Raw genomic sequence first — 23,028 nt, forward strand, 5'->3', positions numbered from 1 at the left:
TGATTGATTGATTGATTGATTGATTGATTGATTGATTGATTGATTGATTGAATAGCCTATATGGTAGTGGTAGGAACCGTATACAATGCCGGTGCTGCTAAAAGGATATTAACACAAAAGGTTACAGAGCTTGACTTTTTCCATTGTGGCACTGTTGCACAAAACTTTATGGCGGTTTTAAATTTTGAAGCACGGTAAGGCAGGCGCGCCTGGCCCTGTTTGTAAGGATTCACACTTTTTGATGTCTGTTAATAAGGGCATTCCATATTTTGGTGGCATACACAGTGATTCGGTAGTCCTAGTAGTCCTACAGGCTACAGTAGCAGTGAACAAATTTAACACGTTCCCTTTGGTATTGTTGTGCCTGCCCTGGCTAGGCTGTGTATCTTTCACGTTATCAATTCAAAGTAATTTGGCAGGTACATGGCCACGTCTCTCACGTTCTCTGACTCACTGTAGTCTAACACTACAATACAGTCTGTAGTCTGTTGAAGATCAATCTGGGAACCCATCCCATCGGCATAAAAAAGGAAAAACAGACCTTCTGCTCAGAATCTGAATTTCTACTCTGTCTGCCCTCTGGCCTGGCCATCCCACCACCCACAGTCCACAGACTCCACACCTTCACAATGAGCAGTGTGGTGAGTTAGGTGTGAGGCCAGCAACCTATACCTGTCCTGACCAGTTTGTGTTAAGGTCTTCAGCTTTGTTTTTGTTTGAATATAGGCCTACTGTATATTCATAGACGATATTCCGCACACAAAAATGACACCATTTAAAAATGAAATATGTATACAAATTTAACAAATCACACCCGTGTGAAGTGAGGGGCGCTCTTATCATGCTATGATTAGGTGATGTAGGCCTAATGATGATGTAATGTGAAAACAAACATTAAATTATCTTTATTGTTAATGGGATTTAATGTTTGTGTTAGGGACAAGATGATGTAAATTTTCCCTTCATTGTCAATGGCGTTTTTAAAACAAACATTGAACTAAAAACAAACATTAAACCTGTATATAGGAGGGCAAAAAAAACTTTAATAATTGGTATGAACATTTTTTAGAACTATTATTATTTAGAAGGCATTTGTAGAATCGGCCATTCGGCCTCATATCAGGTAAAACCATAGGGTAAAAGTAAAACAGGGAAATTATTTTAGAAAAGAATTGGCCTGTGTAATCAAGCGCTTTTAGATTCCACCAGGCGACGCTTGGCTGTGACGGCACCGACGCATCCTTGGCGGCGGCGTCGTGATTCTCCTCTCAGCAAATCCATTTAGTGTAGTAGTAGAGAGCCAGAGCACAGGAGGCCTGACTGAGTCCAAGCAGCAAACAGGCTTTTCTGTCCAAAGCTTTCAACAAAGCTTCCCACCCGCCTGCCTATAGCTACGACCAATAGCTTCTTCAACATCAATAAAGGACAGTCGGGCGGTAGGTAGAAGAATAAGCAGCCGTTTGGGGGAAGAATCGAAGCATGGCGGATTCGAGCAGCAGTGGTGCGGCGGCCGGAGCCACAGGCTCGGCTAGCGGAGCCGCAGCGGGGGCTGTCGGCACCGCCGCGCCGGACGGGACGAGCGGAGCCCCGGGCACCAAGACGGGCTCCGAGTCGGTGAAGGGGCAGATCTTTGACGTGGGGCCCCGCTACACCAACCTGAATTACATCGGGGAGGGGGCTTATGGAATGGTTTGGTAAGTTTATTCACTTTCATTCACTCGTCCCCTCCCTCCTTCTCTCTCTGTTTAGACTACTAGTTAATAAATAAACCAGGCTATTAGCTGGCTAACGAAGGGGTTTTGTTGGCAAATCTTGTTTTTAGGTTCCAGTCTGGTACTGGTGCACGCCACTCGACATGCAATGAGACACCCAAACATGACAATGACCATCCCAGCTGAACAGTTTGAGCAGACATCTAAAGCAGTGTTATGAAGGCTTCAGCCAGTCAATACAATGTTTGTGGAAGAAAAGCAGCAGGCTAATAGACGTTAGCTGCCACTAAGCTACAGGCGTGGCTATGAGCCTGTCAGAACATACAGGAAACTGATTGCGCAGGGCAGAGTTTCATATCTGGCGAGGAAATCTTCTGCGGATAATCTTTTGACCGCAAGTCGCATGAAGGTGTTGTTGATCTTGTGTACGCCAGTTTAATTTCCTCGTCATTGACGTACCTATTTGATACGCTTTGTAAACGAATGCTTGATCTGATACCTATGATCTGATCACTCACACAACATGAATCCTCATGCAAGCTAAATTGTAGCTTGTACAGGATGCAGTGGGGAATTGCCAGTTGTGACAAGGCCCTTCTCTCAACGTTCTTGCAATGCATGTATTAAAGATAGCTGGGAGGATGATGTTGGGCAACCTTGTTGCATTTGTTTTCACTACCAGTGCCAACTTGGCACTGCCAAGCTATTTGGCATAGGCAGCCGATAGGGTATGGCAGCACTGCGGAACCAGGCATATTATATAGTGTGAGAGTCAGTGCTGGATGGTAACTCTTAGTACATTTACTCAAGTACTGTATTTAAGTAGGCCTACAATTTTTTATTTTTTTTTGCTTACTGGAGAATTTCTAATATTCAATCTACTCCACACGGAGGCAAATATTTTACTTATTTGAAAACATTAGTTAATACTTACTAGTTACTTTGTAGACTTCGATTATGATTACAAAACATACCATACCACGACACTAACAACAAGCTCCCAACACGTGAGGTGTTGCTTTGCAAGGATCTGCTATTTTCATTTTTGAGAACTTGAAATGAGACTATTTGAATAATGAGTAGTACTTTTACTTTTGGAACTTTAAGTACATTTTGATGCTAATACCTTTGTACTTTTACACAAGTACATTTAGAATTCCATACTTACGTACAAGTTGCAACAGTATACTGCAGTGGTGCAGTACTTTTTCCACCACTGGTGAGAGAATGGTACAGTCGAGTACAACACAACATACTTACATCGTCCACACAGTAGCTCTACACTAGTCTGTTGAACATAGTTCTCTGATAAGGTGAGGCGGGATACAATGCCATCGTAACACAAATACTTGGTTTTAGAACATAACATACTACTTCTGATCAGAATTAAAAAGAAAATTATGATCAGAATGATTTTGTCTTCTCTAAAAGTCACTTCGGCAAGTAATGATCATTAATCAACCATAATAAACACAACACATACCTACCTAACTCAATCCATTCCACGCGTGATGGTTGGTTGATTAGTTGATTGTTTAAAGTGGAATACAGTAAAATTGTAAAGAATAGTGGAACACACTGTCCATATGGTCAGGGTAACAAAACATACTTTTGTGTATGGATTCTGATGAGAGCGACACTTTGTCAATGTAAATATTGACAAATATCCCTTGACTGTAGAAATGATTCATTGACTTGTTTTCACTTGACTAGGATTTCTCATCACATCAGGAGGATATGTGAAATAAATCCTCAAATGTAGGCTAAATGTATTTGTAAAAGTTTGCTGCGGACGGTGTACAGTTTGTTTGAACTAGTGAATTGCTCCTTTTAGATTGGACAAAAATAACCATGCTATGATAATTTAAAAAATCACACTTGTGTAAAGTGAGGGGTGCTCTTATCATCATTATACATCATCATACATCACATTCTGTGCTCAACCAATGAAATCATCACAAATGTCATTCCGGACAATCACTTTTGGCGTCTTCACTTTTCTGCCCTCAATTTTGTACTTTGCTCAGCCAATCAAATCATTGTTATGGGGTGATCAGCCAATTACAAGCCAATGTTTGTGTTCACACAAAACCGGAAAGCTGATTTTGATACACCAATCTTTATTCTGCGTAGGAAACATTTGTGATTAATATTTTTTGTTTAGCCCCCCCAGCCACAATGCAGCAGTGGTTCTCAAATTATTTAATTGCCAAGCACCCCCAGTTGGATATGATTTTGTTTTGTTCATCTCTGAGACCCCAGTCTACTGTAAGCTCTGTGTTAATTTAACTCTTGAGAGAAGGGTCCATAATTAATTTGGTAACCCATTAACCCGTAACTCTGCAAGGATCCCCTCCCTGCACTCAGCTTTCAGAATCGCTGCCACACAGGAAGTATGTACTCTGTAATGTAACAGAGGCCTTTAGCATTGAGAGGAGAATAGTGAACCTTGTTTTAGAAGCTCTGTTAAATCCACCCCAGTGTCTCAGGGCATTGTTGGCGCATCATCCCTGGTGCAGTTGTGTAACTTGAGCTGCTCTTTCTGCCTCCCCGTCCCATCTCACACAGCTCCGCCCTGGACAACGTGAACAACGGCCGCGTGGCCATCAAGAAGATCAGCCCGTTTGAGCACCAGACATACTGCCAACGCACGCTGCGGGAGATCAAGATTCTGCTCCGCTTCCACCACGAGAACATCATCGGCATCAACGACATCCTCCGGGCAAGACGCCTCGAGTGCATGAGGGATGTGTATCCTTTTTTGCTCATTCATTCGCTGAGAGCGTGTGACTTGTGCGCATATGTGTGTGTGTGTGTGTGTGTGTGTGTGTACTAGAGTACTGCTTACCAAACAGTGGGACTGGACCCATGTTTGGGTCGTGGACGATTTTTTTTGTTTTCTACATTAAAAAAATAAAATATTATTTCAGAAGATTTTAAAAATCTTTTCATCAATTAAAAACAATTCCAACAATTCCAAAACTGAAGTAGTGAAAATAGCCAATCCACAAGCTTGTATATCTGCTATTTTCACTAGTTTCGGTCCCAGGCAAGCATCAAATTTCTCTTTTAGGTCTCAAGCTAAAAAGTTTGGGAACCCCTGGACTAGAGAACCCACTGTGTATTGTTTTGAGTAACTGATGGATATTCTTTATCAAATAAGGGTGCTTTGATAGATCCAACAATTTATATAATTTAAAATAGATTCACTCCAAGTGACTCGGATCAGTGGTTGCCAATTTACCTGATTTAAGAATCTTTTTTATAAAATGAATGAGCAGCATGATGAAAATCTGAGATACATACTACATACAGTAGGACAGGGCTACTCAAATTTAACAGTTCTACTGCGTAACCCGTATTCCCCGCTATTTAATCCAATATTCTATACGCTGCCTAGATTGTCTTATTACCTTTAGGAGCATACGCCAAAGTATTTGCACCTTTGATCCACGAAAATCTTCCGGTTTCGTCAAATCCTCTTTTTTTTTTTAATTATTAAAAAAGGCGAATTAAACACATTAAACGGGTTTAGCGTATTAAGCAGGGGGGAAACGTTGGATTAAATAATTTAAAGCCCTCAAAGTGTTAAGATGGCTTGGGCCATTCACCAAAAACAAAAAGTCCAAGTGTCCAAAATGTCAGTATTATTTTGAAACATTTACAGTTTTATTGACTTTAACAGACTACACAGACTACCGGTAGTCTAAAAATCAAGGAAACCAGGTAAAAAGCCTACACTTCCATCTATAAGGTGAAACCTCAATGAACAAATGTTATAAAATGAGTCCTCATTAAAAAATGTGAAGAGAACATTGTTAATGATTTTCACAGGTGAATAAATAAGTGGTTAATACTCATGGGGCCTTTCTCTAGGAACAAATACTAAACTTACAATGTTGTTCAAAACAATGAAAATAACTAGTTTTTATTGGTATGACCATGACGGGCCGCAGATGCATTAAGCAGGGGCTGCGGGTTGAGTATAAGATATTATTGCTTTACTGAAAATAGCAGTGAGGATTCATAAATGACTATATCAGCCCTACTGAATTGAAGTGATGTTTGTTGTAGTTCTCTCGACTCGCTGTGGAATGAGCTTGTTCAAAAGTGCAGTTATTTCCAACACAAGAGCTCCAACAAATGTACTTCAGGCCAGCAGAGAGGGACTATTCCCGTAAGGGTTGTAAGCGTAATATTTTTTAAATCCTTGTACAGACATTAAAACGAACTAGTTACGGATGATATTGCCGTAAATTGATGTTGATCTAAAAGCTCACAATATTATGTTGCATAGCAATAGCTTTTATTTTTCACACGGCTATTGTACAACAAGGTATAACACAGGGCGGGGCACTGTGGGGCAATGATTTTGTAGTTTGTTTTCCACTTCAGGTGAAAAACGACAGCAGGGTAAAAACATGGCAGGCTATGTCTATATTATACTATGTATAATATAGATATATATAATTTATAATTATATATATAATTTTCGCGTTATGTACTTTGTGGTTGGAAGTTGTTGACTTCTATAATTATACAGTATATATATATATATATATATATATATATATATATATATATATATATATATGTACACTGGACAGGGGAAGTTGTCTGTCCTACAGACTATAAATGGGACACTTCCGTTGCCCTCAACACACAACGCTGATGAAGGCTTAACGCTGAAACGCGTCCGTTGTTGGTGTTTCTCTGCAGGATACCACCATGCCTACTTGTATATAAATAAAAGGACTATTCTGTGAGTGCTGGTGTTCTATCTTTATAAAGTTACTTGCCCAGACGTGCACCCGGTAAGAAAGTTATACTGCTGAAACTATTTGGAGGCGTACTCGCACCCTCGATTTAAGACCATGTCTGGTCACTGTATGTGTAATATTAGTACACAGTGATATAAACAACACCACTGCAGCTAATCAAATTAATAATGGGTGTGTTAAGAATTTAGGTGGGTCAATATTGTCTATCATGCTGCATCTGGACACGCCTATGAAAATCTAACACACTTGTTAATTTGTTTGGTGCAGCAGCTGTGTTGCTTACTACTCTGCCATGTTTTTAATCACCTGTCGTTTTTCACCTGAAGTGGAAAATTAACTTTTTTGATTGATTGATTGATTTATTAACAGTTTGCAGAATTACAGTACATTTCAAGCACAAACTCAATACAAAGATTGTTAACTGTGAGTGGACGACCCAATTAAGCATTACACTTGTTTACAAGAGGGTCCACCATGTTCAATTCATCAAAACATTTAGAGACGTACAAATAGACACTTCCATATAGTCAAAGAACAGAACAGGAATTCATCATAAACTAGGATGTTGTTCCCCTTTTTAAGTGGTTAACCAATTCAGTTGATTATAAAACAATACAAACTTACAATCTGAGCATAAATTTGATTATTGATTCTGGTTTAGTTTTCAATTTATTTGGGGCTTTATTGCCCAGCCCCACCTCAACTCACTTGTGCTTATCAAACAGCTGTTACATTTTTTTTTTATGATCCTCCACACTTTCTCTGCTCTTATCGCAGGGCCATGTTGACTCATGGCCACATTGTTCAGATAGTGATAGCAGTGACTAGCACTGGCACAGGAGCCAGTGGTTTGTTAGCTCAGCCTGTTGGATGGCGAGTGGCTTTGATTTAGCTGCCCAGGCAGTTTTTTGTTAATGCAATGGTCCTCTTAGCCAGTGAAAAGCTGCTTTGTCCAGTCAAATGGGTTCTGAAAAGGAAGTGTGTGATGCCTTTGTACGATTAGCCCCATTTTAAGGCTAATTTATACTTTGCTGCACGCCCCTTTAGACAATGTCACACGACAAATGTGACGTATTTGGTCTAGCGACAAATTAAGATGTTGGAATTGGACCAACACAGCCATCACTCCATGGTGTTAATTCAAATCGAGTGTAGCTCAGTTATTGTATATAATATTATTATTATACATTATAGTATATATTTGTTTAGGTTAGATTCAACTCGCACTTGGGTTAATCATATTAACCAACCCGGTGTCTGTCCCTATTTTGGGAATGTCATAGGTGAAAATCTTTTTCAAACCCTTTTTTTAATTCAAATTAAGTCAAATCTTTCATCTACAAATACACATGTCACCTTGCAACGCTTTCCGCTTTGTGAACTTGTAGATCAGAATTTTATTTGCTATGCATTGTACGACAAAGTATAAGGCATTAGTGTTTAAAAGTGATATGGTTATGGAACTATTAAGTGCTTTTTCTTAAGATACCCATCCTTCTGCCGTTACCGTGGTAAAAGCTGAGAGGATGTATTCACAAAGAACTGTGTGTTATGTCAAGCCTGCTTGATACATAATTAGGATTCAGGAATCGCAAATGAATATTCATATATTCCCCTATCTGCTTGATGCATATGTATGAGCAGCCTGTTTGGGCTGATGACTGACAGAGGAACCATTCACACGTCCCACGACCACCTGTAGGCCTACCTCCTGCTTATTGATGGCAGTACAGTACCAGTCAACCTGTAGGCCTACCTCCTGCTTATTGATGGCAGTACAGTACCAGTCAACCTGTAGGCCTACCTCCTGCTTATTGATGGCAGTACAGTACCAGTCAACCTGTAGGCCTACCTCCTGCTTATTGATGGCAGTACAGTACCAGTCAACCTGTAGGCCTACCCCCTGCTTTTTGATGGCAGTATAGTACCACCCCCAGTCTGCACACCCTGTTTGTGTTCCTTGACTTGCGGCCCCTGCTGCCGGGCTCCTGCAGCTACATCGTGCAGACCCTGATGGAGACGGACCTGTACAAGCTGCTGAAGACCCAGAAGCTGAGCAACGACCACATCTGCTACTTCCTCTACCAGATCCTCCGAGGCCTCAAGTACATCCACTCTGCCAACGTCCTGCACCGCGACCTCAAGCCCTCCAACCTGCTCATCAACACCACCTGCGACCTCAAGGTCTGCTCCTTCTCCCACTCGGCCCCACCCCACTTCCACACGCACACCCATAAACACGCTGGTTCCCAAACACACATATTCATGGGTCACAAGTTAAAAATCCCTTTTTATATTTGTTTCCTACATTTTGTCTTTATTATTTCAATTTATTTTCTTGCTTTTAATTCCCCAGAAATGGAAAAAATTGGAAATCTACAAGCTCACAGCGCAGTCCTGGGCAGACACCAAATTTCTGTTTGGATCATGAGCTAAACGTTTTGGAACACGCACACACGTTGTGTAGTGTATCCATTTCTTGATATGATCACTGATAACATACATGGTTATTTATGACGCATGCAACTTAGAAAGTGCTTCAAAAGCACCATTTCTGTTTTACGTGAAGCTGATATAATCTCATCTCTCGACAAGAGAATCCCAGGAATGTTGTGTATGGGTAAAGGATTGACCTAAGCCTCGCCGGCCGTGCATGGCAGAGCCCTAAAGAACCAGCTTCTCAGTAGTATTATATCGTTGCTGTCGGTGCAGAAACCACTTATCTCCTTATTCAGACTTTTTGTGTGTTTTTGAGCTAGTCAATCTGCTACTTTTGAATTTGAATTTTCTGAAAAGTAACAGTTCTGGACAAGTGGACATGAATGAGGTTTCCACCTGACAGAAACGATATTATACTGTATGTATATATGTAAGTTGATACATATTATGCTGCGGACCCCCATTTGATTATACTTAGTTTCTACCAGGGGCTCTGCCACCCACTTAACCAAGCTTGTGTACTATTGATGCTGTAGTGTGACGCTGTAGTGTGATCAATTAGGGTGTTAATTTCCAAAAAAAACTATGGAGATAAGAGGTTTCCGGCCGACAGCAACAAACACACGGCTGTGGAGCCGGTATAAGCTGTCTGGAGACATCACAGAATAGAACCACGTTTCTCTCTTGCGTTGACAGATGCACAACGTTGCCAATAAGACTGTAGCCTGCATTTTAACTTTTTGTTATTTCAGCTTTTGTTATGAATTAAAAATAACTGCAAACGGGTAACTCCTCAGAGCACTAGGTCTTTGACAGGCTGGGTGGCCTACCCCAGGGCTGTGTCATCCTGTGAGCTTGACCTGGTCATTGTGGTCAAGCCAGACTGGTCACGATTTCTGTTATTCGTTGACATCTCTGCTAGTCTGCTCCTTTTTTTTATTTTATTTTTTACAAAATCATTTGTTGTGGTCCAGTGGTTCTCCACCTTTTCAGGCTGTGACCCCCCCCCCTCCCCAGTTCAATAATCCTATTGAACTGGGGACCCCCCCACCCTGATAAGCAAGCAATTGGAATGTAGGAGTTCACAGATAAATATTGTGAAGATCTACAAGTTCAAAAGTAATCAACAAACTATATAAAAACTGGTCAAACTGTCAAATGGTATAAGAAAGAGGCAATACGCGGGGAATACTGAATGGGAGGAGTGGGACAGAGGTGCGGCTATGTCCTCCCAGTGGGGGCTCCTTTCCTCACTGAGCCAGTAGGGAACACACAGACCTTTGTGGGGACTGGGGAGGATTTGAAATGAATTGGTGTAAAAGGGGTAAAGAAATTATAATTTGCTACTCCAAAATTAACCGATTATTAAGACTAGGAAAGCATCTGAGCTAGAAAAAAGCATTATTTTATACTTTTGGCTATTCAAAAATAGCAGAATATACAAGCTCATAGCTCTGTGTCTTCGTGCCACGCTACAAGCTTGTAGATCTACTATTTTTGAAAACTCTTGAAAATGTGTTCAAATCTTTTAATATATATACAGTATATTCTTTTAAAACTAACATTTTGAACTGAAATCTTTTCTTCTGGGCATCCCTGGAACAAAACATTTTGAAATGGGGGTCCGTGGCCAAATGCATCATTGTGGGGGTCCTTGACATGAAAACGGTTGAGCACCACTGATAACTACTACTACCTTTGGATTTAGAAGGTCTTAATGGAATTAATTAAAAAAGGGTAATTACAGTATAATATGTGTGATGTGTCAACAGATCTGTGATTTTGGCCTGGCACGGATAGCCGACCCCGAGCATGACCACACGGGCTTCTTGACGGAGTACGTGGCCACGCGTTGGTACAGGGCCCCGGAAATCATGCTCAACTCAAAGGTATATATATGTATGTATGTATGTGTGTGCGTGTGTTGCAGGATTTGAGGTTTCACGAGCGTTATGCGTCCCACACACCTGACCACTTAATACGGTAATGTTTTAATGTTATGTCAGTGGTTTTCAACCAGTGGTCCTTGAGTGGGTCCCCATGTACATGATAGAGAGTTGGTAACCAAATGGACCCTTTTATTAGATATTTAACTCTTGAGAGTGTAAAATTAACCCTTACTGGTCCATTTCCCATTTGGTTTCATTTTTTGCTCAAGAGTTACTACTATTAAACATCTGCATTACGTAATTTACAAGAAGTCTACACAATTAGAGAATGTGGAATAATTGTTTTTTTGATCAACATTTGCCTGTTGTCTCCCTTTATGGATACCACATGAATACAGCAGCTGCCGAATGCCGAATAAATACTGGACCTTGATGTGAAAACGGTTGAAAACCACTGTGTTCAGATGGCTGATGAGATTTTACTTTGCTTTTATTACATGAGTATTTGAGCCTGGCTGACCATGTTGTTTGTCTGCCTGTCTCAGGGCTACTCCAAGTCCATTGATATCTGGTCAGTGGGCTGCATACTGGCCGAGATGCTGTCCAACAGGCCCATCTTCCCTGGGAAACACTACCTGGACCAGCTCAACCACATACTGGGTGAGAAGCACACACTCTTTCCACTGCTTCCCCATACCATGGCGTGCATCCATATCGCCCCTGTCTGGGCAGAATCCCATCTGATCTACCATATTTTCACTTTGTGTGTGTTAAATTAACGGCCTGCTTGATCAGACCACAGTGCCACACAAAAGTAGTAGATCCACAAGCGAACCGGCGACCTTCGTGCTTACCGATCTGATGCTTTTGCGGCTTTTGGATTTGAATCCTTAAAAGTCACAGTTTTGGACATATGAGGTTTCCACCCGACAGAGACGTATGATTGCAAAGAAATGAGAGAAACCATTAACGGAGCACTTCAGCCATTTTCAACCTCTTTGTCATATAATTGGTCCACACTAATGCTTATTACAACCTCTTTGTCATATAATTGGTCCACACTAATGCTTATTACAACCTCTTTGTCATGTAATTGGTCCACACTAATGCTTATTACAACCTCTTTGTCATATAATTGGTCCACACTAATGCTTATTACATGGCACAATTTCCCTCTGCTCACTCACTGTGTCTCACTGGTGAGCTATTGGACAGTTCAGAAACCTGCCTACCAATGAAAAATTACTTATTTTCTATCAATTACACATCCCCATGAATCCATGTAGAATTTGATGACCAGCAGTGTTTCCGGTAGGAGACTCGAAGGAGATTTTGAGTCTCCAACCGGATACACTGCTCCATACACTGAGTCATCTATTATTGGCTTAGGAATGCGACAAAAACAAAACATCTCCATGAATTCAAGCCTGCATGGTGTGGGTAATCGATAGGAGAAAAGAAGGTAATTTTGGGATTGAACTTTCCCTTTTAAGGTTAATGACCCTGTAACCCTACATAAAAACTCTGTAAATTTGTAAAGTTAGCATGGTGAAATGGAAGCCACTGTTTCCATTTCCCTTTGTGATATTGATGATAAAGTTTGACATTGTGTTTGAATTGACCAATTCTCCATACCGCTGTCACTGGTAGGCAGGTTTCTGAACTGTCCACAGCTCTCCTCTGAGACACAGAGCAAGTGGACAGAAATGGTGCCATCTTGTAATGAGGATTAGTGAGGAGGATCAGTTATATGAAGATGGGTTGAAGTGGTCTAATAATTCATTTCCCATCACTCATATAGACATACACACCTCAATGATAGATCTACAGAAGTTTATTTTATACTTTACAAACTTGCCATGATTACTAACATAATATTTGTAACCGATAAATGGGGAAATACATAGCGTTGCTGTCGGTGTATGTTTTTTTTCAGGTGAAACTTATAGATATGGCTACTATACTATAGGCTACTAATACTTCATAACAATGGCCATTGGTCAATCAAATGTTAGTGAAGGTCCATTTTCAACGCAGGAGGTTTGATCCCAGGTATTCCTGGTGTGTTATTCTGTCGGTATTGTACTGAATGCATTGTTGGTTGTGTGCAGGTATCCTGGGCTCTCCCTCTCAAGAGGACCTGAACTGCATCATAAACATGAAGGCCAGGAACTACCTGCAGTCTCTGCCTGAGAAACCCAAGATTCCCTGGGATAAACTGTTCCCCAAGGCTGACTCTAAGGGTATGTACTATGTACGCAGATGTACAAGCTCGCAGGGCTGCACACGCTATACTTGTGAGGACATCGACGCATAAAGACACTGATTTCATGAATGCCATTTTTTCACACCGCTGCCAAACATTGTGAGCTTTGCAGATTAGCTTTTTTTGGTGCATGACCCCAGCATGCGACAGAGTACAAATCAAGCACAACACTAACCCAAGCCCTAAACCTCCCTCTAAATGTCTATTCTTAAACCTAATCCCAGCATATAGCTTTTCCTAACTGTAAATCCAACTCTAAACATGTATTTTAACCATAAGACAGCCTTTCTCTTGTAATGATGCAAGCACGTGTACAGACAGACACACAGAGAAATTTGCCCTTAGATAAATCCCACCCCAAAAAGCGATTGTCCAATGCCAATCCAAATACTTTAGCAACTGTCAAGCTTTCACCACCTCATAGCTGTCAATGTTATTTTGCATGGCTGTGTTGTACATATACATGGCTTAACGTCGAGTAAGTTAACACAACTGACCCACCCAGGTGATGGCAATAATACTAATGACCATAGTCTTACCATGCAACATGAAAACTCCTGTCGGGTGGTCATTCAAGTTGAATTCTCCCTCTGTAATTTTCTCTGTCATGCAAATTTGTCCAGTGCATAGCCTACTGCAGGCCTGGTTGACTAGATTTAGAAGACATTTTGATGATCTTAATACTGAAATTATGGATTATATATATATATATATATATATATATATTCATTTAACATGCATCTCTATGGGGGAGAAGGACTGTCTCCTGTCTCCTAGCTGCTAACGTGCCTATTGGACAAGGACGGGTTGGGGAGAGACTTAGCGAAGGGCTAATTCATTTCAAAGCTATGGTGATTTTCCTGTTCCTTGTTTAAGAAGAAACAGATAATGTGGTATAACCCACAGTGGCCTGCTGAGGGCGCTGTCTAGCCAAGCTTGAAGTATGATGATGCCTTTCCTTCCAGCATCATAATAACAACTGTTGGGAAATGTAATGGATTTTCCTATTATGACTTGAGGCCCATTCCACAATTGCCTTCTAAATCGGTATAAAAATAGCAGAAGTGACGTGCTGTGATCTTGTATATCTGCTATTTTTGAATAGCCAACACGGAAATCTAAACTGACAGTTGCTTTTTCCCGGTTTTAAATGGAGCTGCAAAGCTATTGGGAAGCTCAGATCAGGTCTTTGGTTTACTTATTAAAAACAAAATCCTCCAGTGTTCTTGAGTAGGTCTCACACAACCATTTTGAATGGATCGCAGGATACAGAAGGTTTGGTTCTGAAGGGATCACAGTGGCAGGTGTGTGTTGGTGGTGGAAAGTAACTAAGTACGGTACATGTACTAAAGTACTGTACTTAAGTACTGGAGTATTTCAGATTGAAGTACTTTTACTGGAGTATTTCCAGTGCATCTCAGGCTTTTACTCCGCTACAATTATTTGAAAACACATGCGAGGCGTGTGGTGCGCGAGGCGCGCGTGTCTTTGACTAACCCTTGGTTCTTTCTCTCACAGCTCTGGACCTGCTGGGTCGCATGCTGACCTTCAACCCCATCAAACGTATCAGTGTGGAAGAGGCTCTGGCCCACCCTTACCTGGAGCAGTACTACGACCCCACAGACGAGGTGCACATTTTGGTTCTTTATTTGAATACATTTTACAGGGGAACACGTATAACAGGGTTGAGAGTTTATGGACACCTAAGGATAAGGATACACATGGCACCTTCTCCTCCACACAGACTATAACAACTGAAGCAGAGCAGTATTAGGCAAGTTGTTTGGCTTTGCTCTGTGTCATGCCAGCTATTGTTAGGTCATTCAGTGGTCAGTTTATGTACATGGCCCAGGCTTCCAAATATCGGTATGGCTAATCTACATCGATACCCATGGTTTGTTATGATTCCAAGTAATGGTTGGTACTTGAAATGTTTATCTTGAAATATGTGGTCCATGTACAAAACACACACACACACACACACACACACACACACACACACACGGCTATTTGTTTTTACTATAACATTAAAGCCTAAAGTGAGCTTGCATCTAAATATGAATCAAGCATAACTGTCTGTAACCGTACCCTCTAAATACCTAATCTGAAACTGTGAGCCTAACTGTCCATTTTCCTAACTTTGCTCTTTGCTTGGAGATTGGAGACTCAGATTGGAGCCAGTAGTGACAGAGGCCAGGTGCACAGTAGTGATGGGGACACAGGGGCCGGTGCACAGTAGTGATGGGGACACCGGGGCCGGTGCACATTCATGGCAATAATGTCCATAATGCACGTGTGTGTGTGTAGCCCACAGCGGAGGAGCCCTTCACCTTCACCATGGAGCTCGACGACCTTCCCAAGGAGAAACTGAAGGAGCTGATCTACGAGGAGACGGCTCGCTTCCAGGAAACCTACCAGGGCTTATGAAACCCCCAGGTACCCCTCCCTAAAAATACATCTACATTATATTATGTAAAACACCCAGGTACCCCATCCTTAACCCTAATGTAAACACCCAACCGGCATTGCAAAATTAATAAATGATGCATTGTATTAGCAGTTGTCATACATGTTCATGTTCAAGAACCGAATTATTTAGTCATATTTCTTTTACCAGACGATGGGCAAAATGAAAGGTAATGCAGACTAGACGCTGCAATGCAACACTATAAACTCATCTTAATGGATTTATAAATGACAGCTCAGGACTTTGCAGACATACAGGCGTATAGCCACAGAACAGAACTGATGATTATCAGATCTGTTTCCTGTACTGGCCACCCAGCCCACAATATTTCACTTACAGTTGATGTAACCATAAGTACATATTTCAACTTTTATTTGTTTTACTTACTACGTCATACACACTAAAGTACCGGTAGTGAAAATATCAGATCTACAAGCTTGCAGGTTGGCTATTTTCACTATTATTTATAATTATTACTAGTCCATACCCAGATGTGCTCCCTCAAGATTTTGCAGACTTTGAGTAATGTATGGGCAAGGCGTGTGTTCTATGACTTTATCTCTGCCTAGCTCTGACTAATGGCACGCACGCACACACACACACACACACACACACACACACACACACACACACACACACAGCTCCACTCATGATTCACAGTGAGAAGTTTTTTTCTCTGCAGCCGTGAGGAAAGTCGTCGCGGACCTCCAGCGAATGCTCCGTTGTATCAATGCGTAAACAACAAGCTAACAATGTTAGCACCAAGAGTTTACTTCTCTTCTCTACGGGGCTATGGGCTGTAGCGAAGTCTATACTCGGGGACTGGCCACTGGTTGGGACCGTGGCCGAGTACATCCGGGGCTGTAACCATTAACCAACCATGACGATGACAGATCCCATAGACCAAACTGGCAAACTGATTACACAAAAACGCTAATAAATGGCTTACATTTTGTCAATGCCTCTGACCCCTCCAAGAAAAGGCCCCGTTGTCCTGACCCCATATCGATCATTTATACATTATGGATAATTAGTGTGGACCTAAACTGTTAGTACTCAATTGCTCAACCTGCTGAGGAGAAGCATGGCGAACAGACTGACGGACAGAGGGTTATACTATAGGATTATATATTTAAATAAAGATGAATGAATAATGAATACAGATCGTTTGGGAAACCATTTTAACATTTTGTGTATTTCGTAAATAAAAGTCCCTACTTGATCACACCACAGCGTCTATCATGCAAAAGTAGCAAATCTGCGAAGCGGCTCGAATTTGAATCCTGAAAGGTAACAGTTTTGGACATCTGAGGTTTACCCCCGACACAATCTGTTCATTTTGTCTGTGCACAAACTTTCAGTCAACATGATGGGTTTATGGTGATATTTCTCAAGCTAGCTTCATGCAATCTTGCAGCTTGTTAATAAGGTCACCGGTGCAAATCTCATGGCTCACTACTAGCCTGTTTCTTTATCGAATTAATTCTGAAAATACACTTCCTTCTGCCTCCTACTTTTGTGTGTGTGATTGATATGAATAAAGATTTCCTTCTACATGCATGACGGTTGCATCGAGTCCTGTTGACTCATTTAGACCTGAAGCAGATTTTAGAAACACATTTTAGACCCAACCTTTTAAGTTACAGTATGTGTTACCGATCTTTCCCATATTTAATTTAATACTGTGTTGCATAAAGGTTGTGAAGTCGATCTGCAAGCTCACAACTATTTTTGCACATTTTAGCAATTATTATTGTAATTTAATATACATAGCTTGATTAAGTGTTGTACTACTAGAATACATTTAACACTTGACTCCGTTTTGTTGTTCTCAGTTCTAAAGAAACGAGTGACAAGGCCACGCAAGAGTGCTCGGAACAAGAAGACTCCAACCAACAAGATAACGTAAAAAAAGAGGGAAAAAAACCCGAAATGAAGCAACGCATATTCCGCAAAACCAACAAAAGAGGGAAGAAAAAAACCCACACACAATGAAATATGAACATTTAACCGCTTTTATCTTTCCATTTCTACTGCAAGAGAGCTACGTTTGACTTAGCTTTCCATGGTTGTGGGAGGGGGGAGGGGGGGGGGGTCGTTGTCGTATAAATATTGCTTCAGTCTTGTCCCTTGTGGTGGACATCCCCTCTATATCTCTAAACCAGTGGTTCTCAAGGTCTACTCTAATGACACCCAATGGACCCGTACAGGTCCATCTGATCCCATTAGAGTACACTCTCAGAGTTACGGACCTGTAAGGGTCTATTTGGAACCCCGAGGGTCCCTGGACCCCCACTCTTGAGAACCACTGCTCTAAACTCCCCCGGAAGCCCCCCCCCACCCAACCCTTAAAAGCTAATTTACACTTCATCGAACAATCTCGTCGTACGACAAAGCTTTTACTGAAAGAAGGCGTCGACACCATTTTCGGTTGGAACGACATTTTGTTTTATTTGCGGTCGTTCGACAACGTGTAAATTAACCTTTTTATACCCTGACCAAACTTTGTTCAGCTCCTTCCTGCTCCTGTCAACTGTTTTTTTTGTCCGTTGACAAAGATCCTTGCTCCTTTTTCTTTCCCTTGTCTTCATTTTCAATCTCTTTTTCCCAAGCGGCTCTCCCAGTCACTAATTACAGTATATAGACATTTACTACTGTATTAACCAACACCATAACTCGTGTCTTGCTCCATGGAACTAAGAGCCGGGAGGGATGGGGGTTATAGACAGGTGTAGGAGGCCCCGGGTGCAAGTTGGATGTTTGTATGTACATACCAATATATATAAGTGGGTTTGTTTTTAGATTTTGATTATTTTCTCTAGTGCGTTTTGTTTTGCAAACTTTCATTTTGTTAAGCGGTTTAAGCCTAACTTGCGATCCCGTCGTGCGGCCGAAGACGGCAGGCCTACAAGCTCACAAAGTGTTGCAGAAGCGCCACGTTGTGAGCTTGTAGGTCGGCTATTTCCGCTGAGCGACCAAGTATGAATCTGGCTTTTATCTGGAGCGTGTTCAGAGTCGTGTTCGTATGTTTCGGGGTTTATACGTGCAAATCAATTTGGAACACTTTATTTAGAAGACCGAACATTCAATGTTTTTACAGGCATGTCGGCAGGTTTATAGATTTCTTTGTTTTTTCTCTTTGTTTTTCTTTTCTTGGTATTCAAAAAAGAAAAAGTAAACAAAAAAAAAAAGTACGATGTTCATGTGAATGCATGCATTCCTGAAATTTACCAAAGTGGCAGAGAGACGGAGGCGAGGTATCGGGCTGGCGATTGACCGGGAAAGGGCCATCGCATTTTTAAAAAGCTTAAAAACAAACACTTTAATGTAATCTTCTTCGTAAAAAACAAGGGCAGACAATACTAAGCTCCTCCCACACCTTGGGAGGAGCCGCCACGGTGGAATGAATCGGGTAGAAACAAAATAGTATTTACGTAGAATATATAGGATTTACATTTGTGTGTTGATGCAGACCAGACCCTTACGACACTGATGCCTGCCTGCAGCATAATGGCCATCTGACATCCTTCTCCAAACCAGAACCACTTACGTAAACCCTTGTGGTCTTAGTAAAACAACTGTACTTGGACTGTTTTCCCCCCCCCCGTCTACACCAAATGTCCAATTGGATCAGCTATTTTTGGTTAATGTTGACGCCCACATTAGGGATGCTGGGGTACAAGTGGTTAAAGCAACCATGTCATGTTATACTGTATATCCCCTTTTGAAATCGGTCTTCGGTTTTGAAGGGTCTTTTCAGATCGCTCATCGTACCTTGTGTAATTGTAAACGCCATAGAGAGAGAGAGAGAGCATTACCAAAATATACAATCAATGCGAGATTAGGTTTTTGCTGTTTCGCTCACAACGCAAATAGCGTGATGGGCAGTTTTGATGTGTGTGTATATAATAGCCCCTCTACATTCAATATTGTAATGATGTCATTGTTTTCTTTTTTTGCTAGTTTTTTATTAACCAGTGCATTGTTTTCTATGTCCACAAACTGACACACAGCAGCCAGGATGGGGAATTGAATTAGTCTCATGATTGTCTCCTTAATGCCGATGTTTCACTCCTCTGCTTTGGCTGTAGACTTCCTTTAGCATTCCTCCCGCCACACATAATGGTTGAAGAAGCCTCACTCGAAGGCGTTATGCACTGCTGTCATACAGGTTATCGTCACAGAACCATTTTGTAAAGCAGTGATTCTCAAAACCTTAAATTTCAAGAAGAAACGCTTAAATACAATATTAACACACCCCTATTGGAGCCTGCAGTGAACAGTGCTGTTCAAAACCATGAGGCTGACTAACTACAATCACGTTGTGGTTCCATAGATCTGTGTTTTTTGACCTGTGGATTTTTGGGGGTTCCTCTGAGGACGGTTAAGTGACAATTTATATTATTATTTATAATATTTATCTGAGTCAAACTGTAATGCCTCGACTCCTACAATTCCAAGTGCTTGTCAGTTCAAATATAATTATCTTTGGGAGTCACCTCCTGAAATGACATGGATGACCTGTTTTGACATTACCGCTTTTCTTTTGTCCTCCTTGGCTTCTGCGAGACCTCCTTTTCCCGCCTGTCTATGTTGTGTCTCTGTATTTTTTATTTTGTTTTCTCTTCCCAATTTCATTGTAGTGGTTTATATGCTTTGCTGGGTGTCTTGGTTACTGTCATGGGTAGAAAATGGGTTGGTGATGTGACGGATGGTATAGCGTTGTAATTACTGTGTTCTAGGGTGTCTGTGTGTTTGTGATAACGCTCGTTTCTCAGATGTGGCTTATGTCACTGGTTCTCAACATCGGGTCCGGGGACCACCAGCAGTCCAAATGGGCCCTTTAATTGGGCCCGTAACCTCAAGAGTGTACTATCTGATAAGGGTCTAGTTGGACACCTAATGGTCCCCCAGACATAATGTTGAAAACGTGTGGGCGCGTGTGTGCGCACTCTTACGCGTCTGTCCTTTATCAGCATACCCTGCTGTCAACTGATGAGGCTCCATTTTCGTCCCGTCGCAATTTGTCGTTCTCAATGAGGCTGCTGTTCCATCCTCTTGTTTCTATTCAGTCCGCATCCACTCTATCAATCCTGAGGCATGAAGTCAACTTTATACTTGGCTGTAGTGCTTACATAATCATGTCTAAATGAGGCTTACGGGACTAGTGGACAAGACTCTGGCAAACGTGTTCTGGTATATTCTCACAGTCCGGCCTTTTGAGACTCACCAACTCCATTAGACTCAGGGCTAGACGGCTGAGCCACAGCCAACTCTCCCATTTCAGGGGCCCCTGTTCGGTATTATATACTGTATAAGGCCACAGAAGCCCTTTAACTCTTGACAATGTCAAGAGTTATAGGGTCCATTTGGTTCCCTCCCCTCTAAAGGACCCTGACTACTTTTGAGAACCACTGGCCTAAACCAACCAACCAATCGCAGGCCTCGTCCTAACCATCCATTATCACACCAAGCTCTCATCTGCTTATACCACCCCACACACTCACCACACTTAACCACTTTAACTATAGTTTTGGGATTATTAGGCCCAAAACATTTCTAATCTTTTTAATAGACCATCTATGAGCTCACAACGTGTCACAGTTTCGAGCTTTCAGCTCAGCTATTTTCTAAATAAGTTAGTAAAAAAGAAACCTGACTTTTAAAATGTGGCTCAAGTGGTTAACTTTAAAGGGCTGACCCCATCTCTGCACCCATGTGTCCCCCTCTTATCTCCCGTGGGATTGGTGGAGATCTTCCAAACCGTGTCACCATTCCTCCTACCTGCTTCAAAAACCATAGTCCCACATGACTCAATCAGCACACCTGCACTTTGCCTTTTCCAGTAACGCTTTGTCCCTACAATGACCTCCGTCAACTCTCTTCCTATAAACCCTCCTCCACCCCTGGTTCGCTCGCTTTTCGCTTAAAACAGTGGCTCTCAAATGGTTATTAAATTCTTGGACACTGTATTAGGCCATGTCCCCTCTTCCCCCTCCGTCCGTGTGGTTCCAGGCGTACACTCTCAAACGTTACAGACCTGTAAGGGTCCAATTTGGTTCATAAACCTATCAATCCTTTAACTGGGGACCACACTGAAACCCTCTCAAGGACACCTTGAGAACCACTTGATTAAAACAGATGTACTTAACGGTGTGCGTGCGGCATTCTTTCAAAGCCTGGTGGTGCGTGGTCTGCAGTAATGTATGTGCTTGTCTACTTTTGCATATGCGTGTCTCTTTGTTGGTGACATGACAGACAGAGACCGCTTGGGTCCTGTCTTTGTTTGTGCTTGCGTGCGAGTGTGTTTTGCTTACAAACTTGTGTCGTTTCCAAAAAGCCAAGGTGCTCTCCCAGCAACTCTCTGTATGTGTGAGGCCGTGCGGCTGCGTATGTCGCCAGAGCCCTTATCCTATCTCTAAGCCACCCATTTTAAGAACCATTAAAGCCTCATTTGTACTTGCAGTAGTTGCATGCTGGTGTTGAATGCAGTATGTACAGGCTCACTACGCGTCACGTTCGTTGTGATTTTGTAGATCTGCCATTTTACAAAGCATGGCATTGGGAACTCAACTAAAGTATAACTGAGGCTTTGAGACCAAATGAGTCACTGGGTAGGTAACCCCATGGGAACCACATCCTCCCAACATGATTCACTGGGTAGGTAACCCCATGGGAACCACATCCTCCCAACATGATTCACTGGGTAGGTAACCCCATGGGAACCACATCCTCCCAACATGATTCACTGGGTAGGTAACCCCATGGGAACCACATCCTCCCAACATGCGCATGCATACACACACACACACACACACACACACGTACACACACACAGTCTGAAAGGCCTACCTGATCTGAGGCCCATTTCCAGATATTGTCGTTTTTAAATGGCTGTTATTATTGCTATTGTTATATTGGTGAGTTGTTGTATTTTTTTCTTTTTTTTTCTTTTTTTACATAAAAGGGAGTTCAAGTTGTATCTTTTTTTTTAAATGATTAGTTTGTATTTTATTTTGAATTTTTGTCTTATGGGCGTGATTATAATTGGCAGTGTTTTCAATCTTTCTGGAACGCTTGATTCTTTCTTTTCCCCCTCTGGAAAGATCTTATGAGGAACTATTATTTCAAAAGAAGATGTGAGTAGATTGTCAAAGAGATATGAGTTATTGAGGGTTATAGTCTGTATATTCTATGGGTATTATGAATTAAACAATTAACAAAGAAACAAAGAATTATATACATATATTAAATAAAATTCCTGATACTGTTACAGCTGTTTTTTGGTGTAGTTTTCGTGTGTGTGTGTGTGTGTTCACTTTTGCTATATCATGTTGGAAGTAGTTCTCATCATAAGCTGTAGTGTAACGGGCGAGCTACGAGTGCGTGTAATGAGTGGATACGCGAGCCTTGCATATGCTGACTTTAAAATAAGCCTGGGTCTAAAAGTGTGTGCACGCGTTTGTGAAAAGCC

The 23,028-nt window shown here is 41.6% G+C and overlaps 1 protein-coding gene across 2 annotated transcripts; it reads left to right on the top strand.

Annotated features, from left to right (window-relative positions):
* Positions 1–1,267: 1,267 nt before the first annotated feature.
* On the top strand, positions 1,268–22,827 carry mapk3 (mitogen-activated protein kinase 3). 2 transcript variants are annotated; one of them, XR_013964925.1, is made up of 10 exons: positions 1,268–1,694; positions 4,281–4,463; positions 8,488–8,677; positions 10,705–10,821; positions 11,367–11,481; positions 12,933–13,064; positions 14,606–14,715; positions 15,395–15,523; positions 17,390–22,172; positions 22,311–22,827. XR_013964925.1 is itself a non-coding variant. In XM_080776586.1 (9 exons), the coding sequence occupies exons 1-8, from the start codon at positions 1,480–1,482 to the stop codon at positions 15,512–15,514; spliced, it is 1,182 nt and encodes a 393-aa protein (XP_080632712.1). In that variant the 5' UTR covers positions 1,268–1,479; the 3' UTR covers positions 15,515–15,523; positions 17,390–22,827. The 2 variants fall into 2 exon arrangements, 1 of the variants encoding a protein (XP_080632712.1); XM_080776586.1 differs by having other exon boundaries at positions 17,390–22,827.
* Positions 22,828–23,028: the final 201 nt, after the last annotated feature.

This window comes from Protomyctophum bolini, assembly GCF_963924005.1.
Source record: "Protomyctophum bolini genome assembly, chromosome: 11".
Classification (NCBI taxonomy): domain Eukaryota; kingdom Metazoa; phylum Chordata; class Actinopteri; order Myctophiformes; family Myctophidae; genus Protomyctophum; species Protomyctophum bolini.

Bases quoted from the DNA above. Each gene is read 5' to 3' on its own strand.
- mapk3 (XM_080776586.1), top strand. From the start codon at position 1,480: ATGGCGGATTCGAGCAGCAGTGGTGCGGCGGCCGGAGCCACAGGCTCG. The intron at 1,695-4,280 runs GTAAGTTTATTC...CATCTCACACAG, and splicing joins GGGGCTTATGGAATGGTTTG to CTCCGCCCTGGACAACGTGA. The intron at 8,678-10,704 runs GTCTGCTCCTTC...ATGTGTCAACAG, and splicing joins ACACCACCTGCGACCTCAAG to ATCTGTGATTTTGGCCTGGC.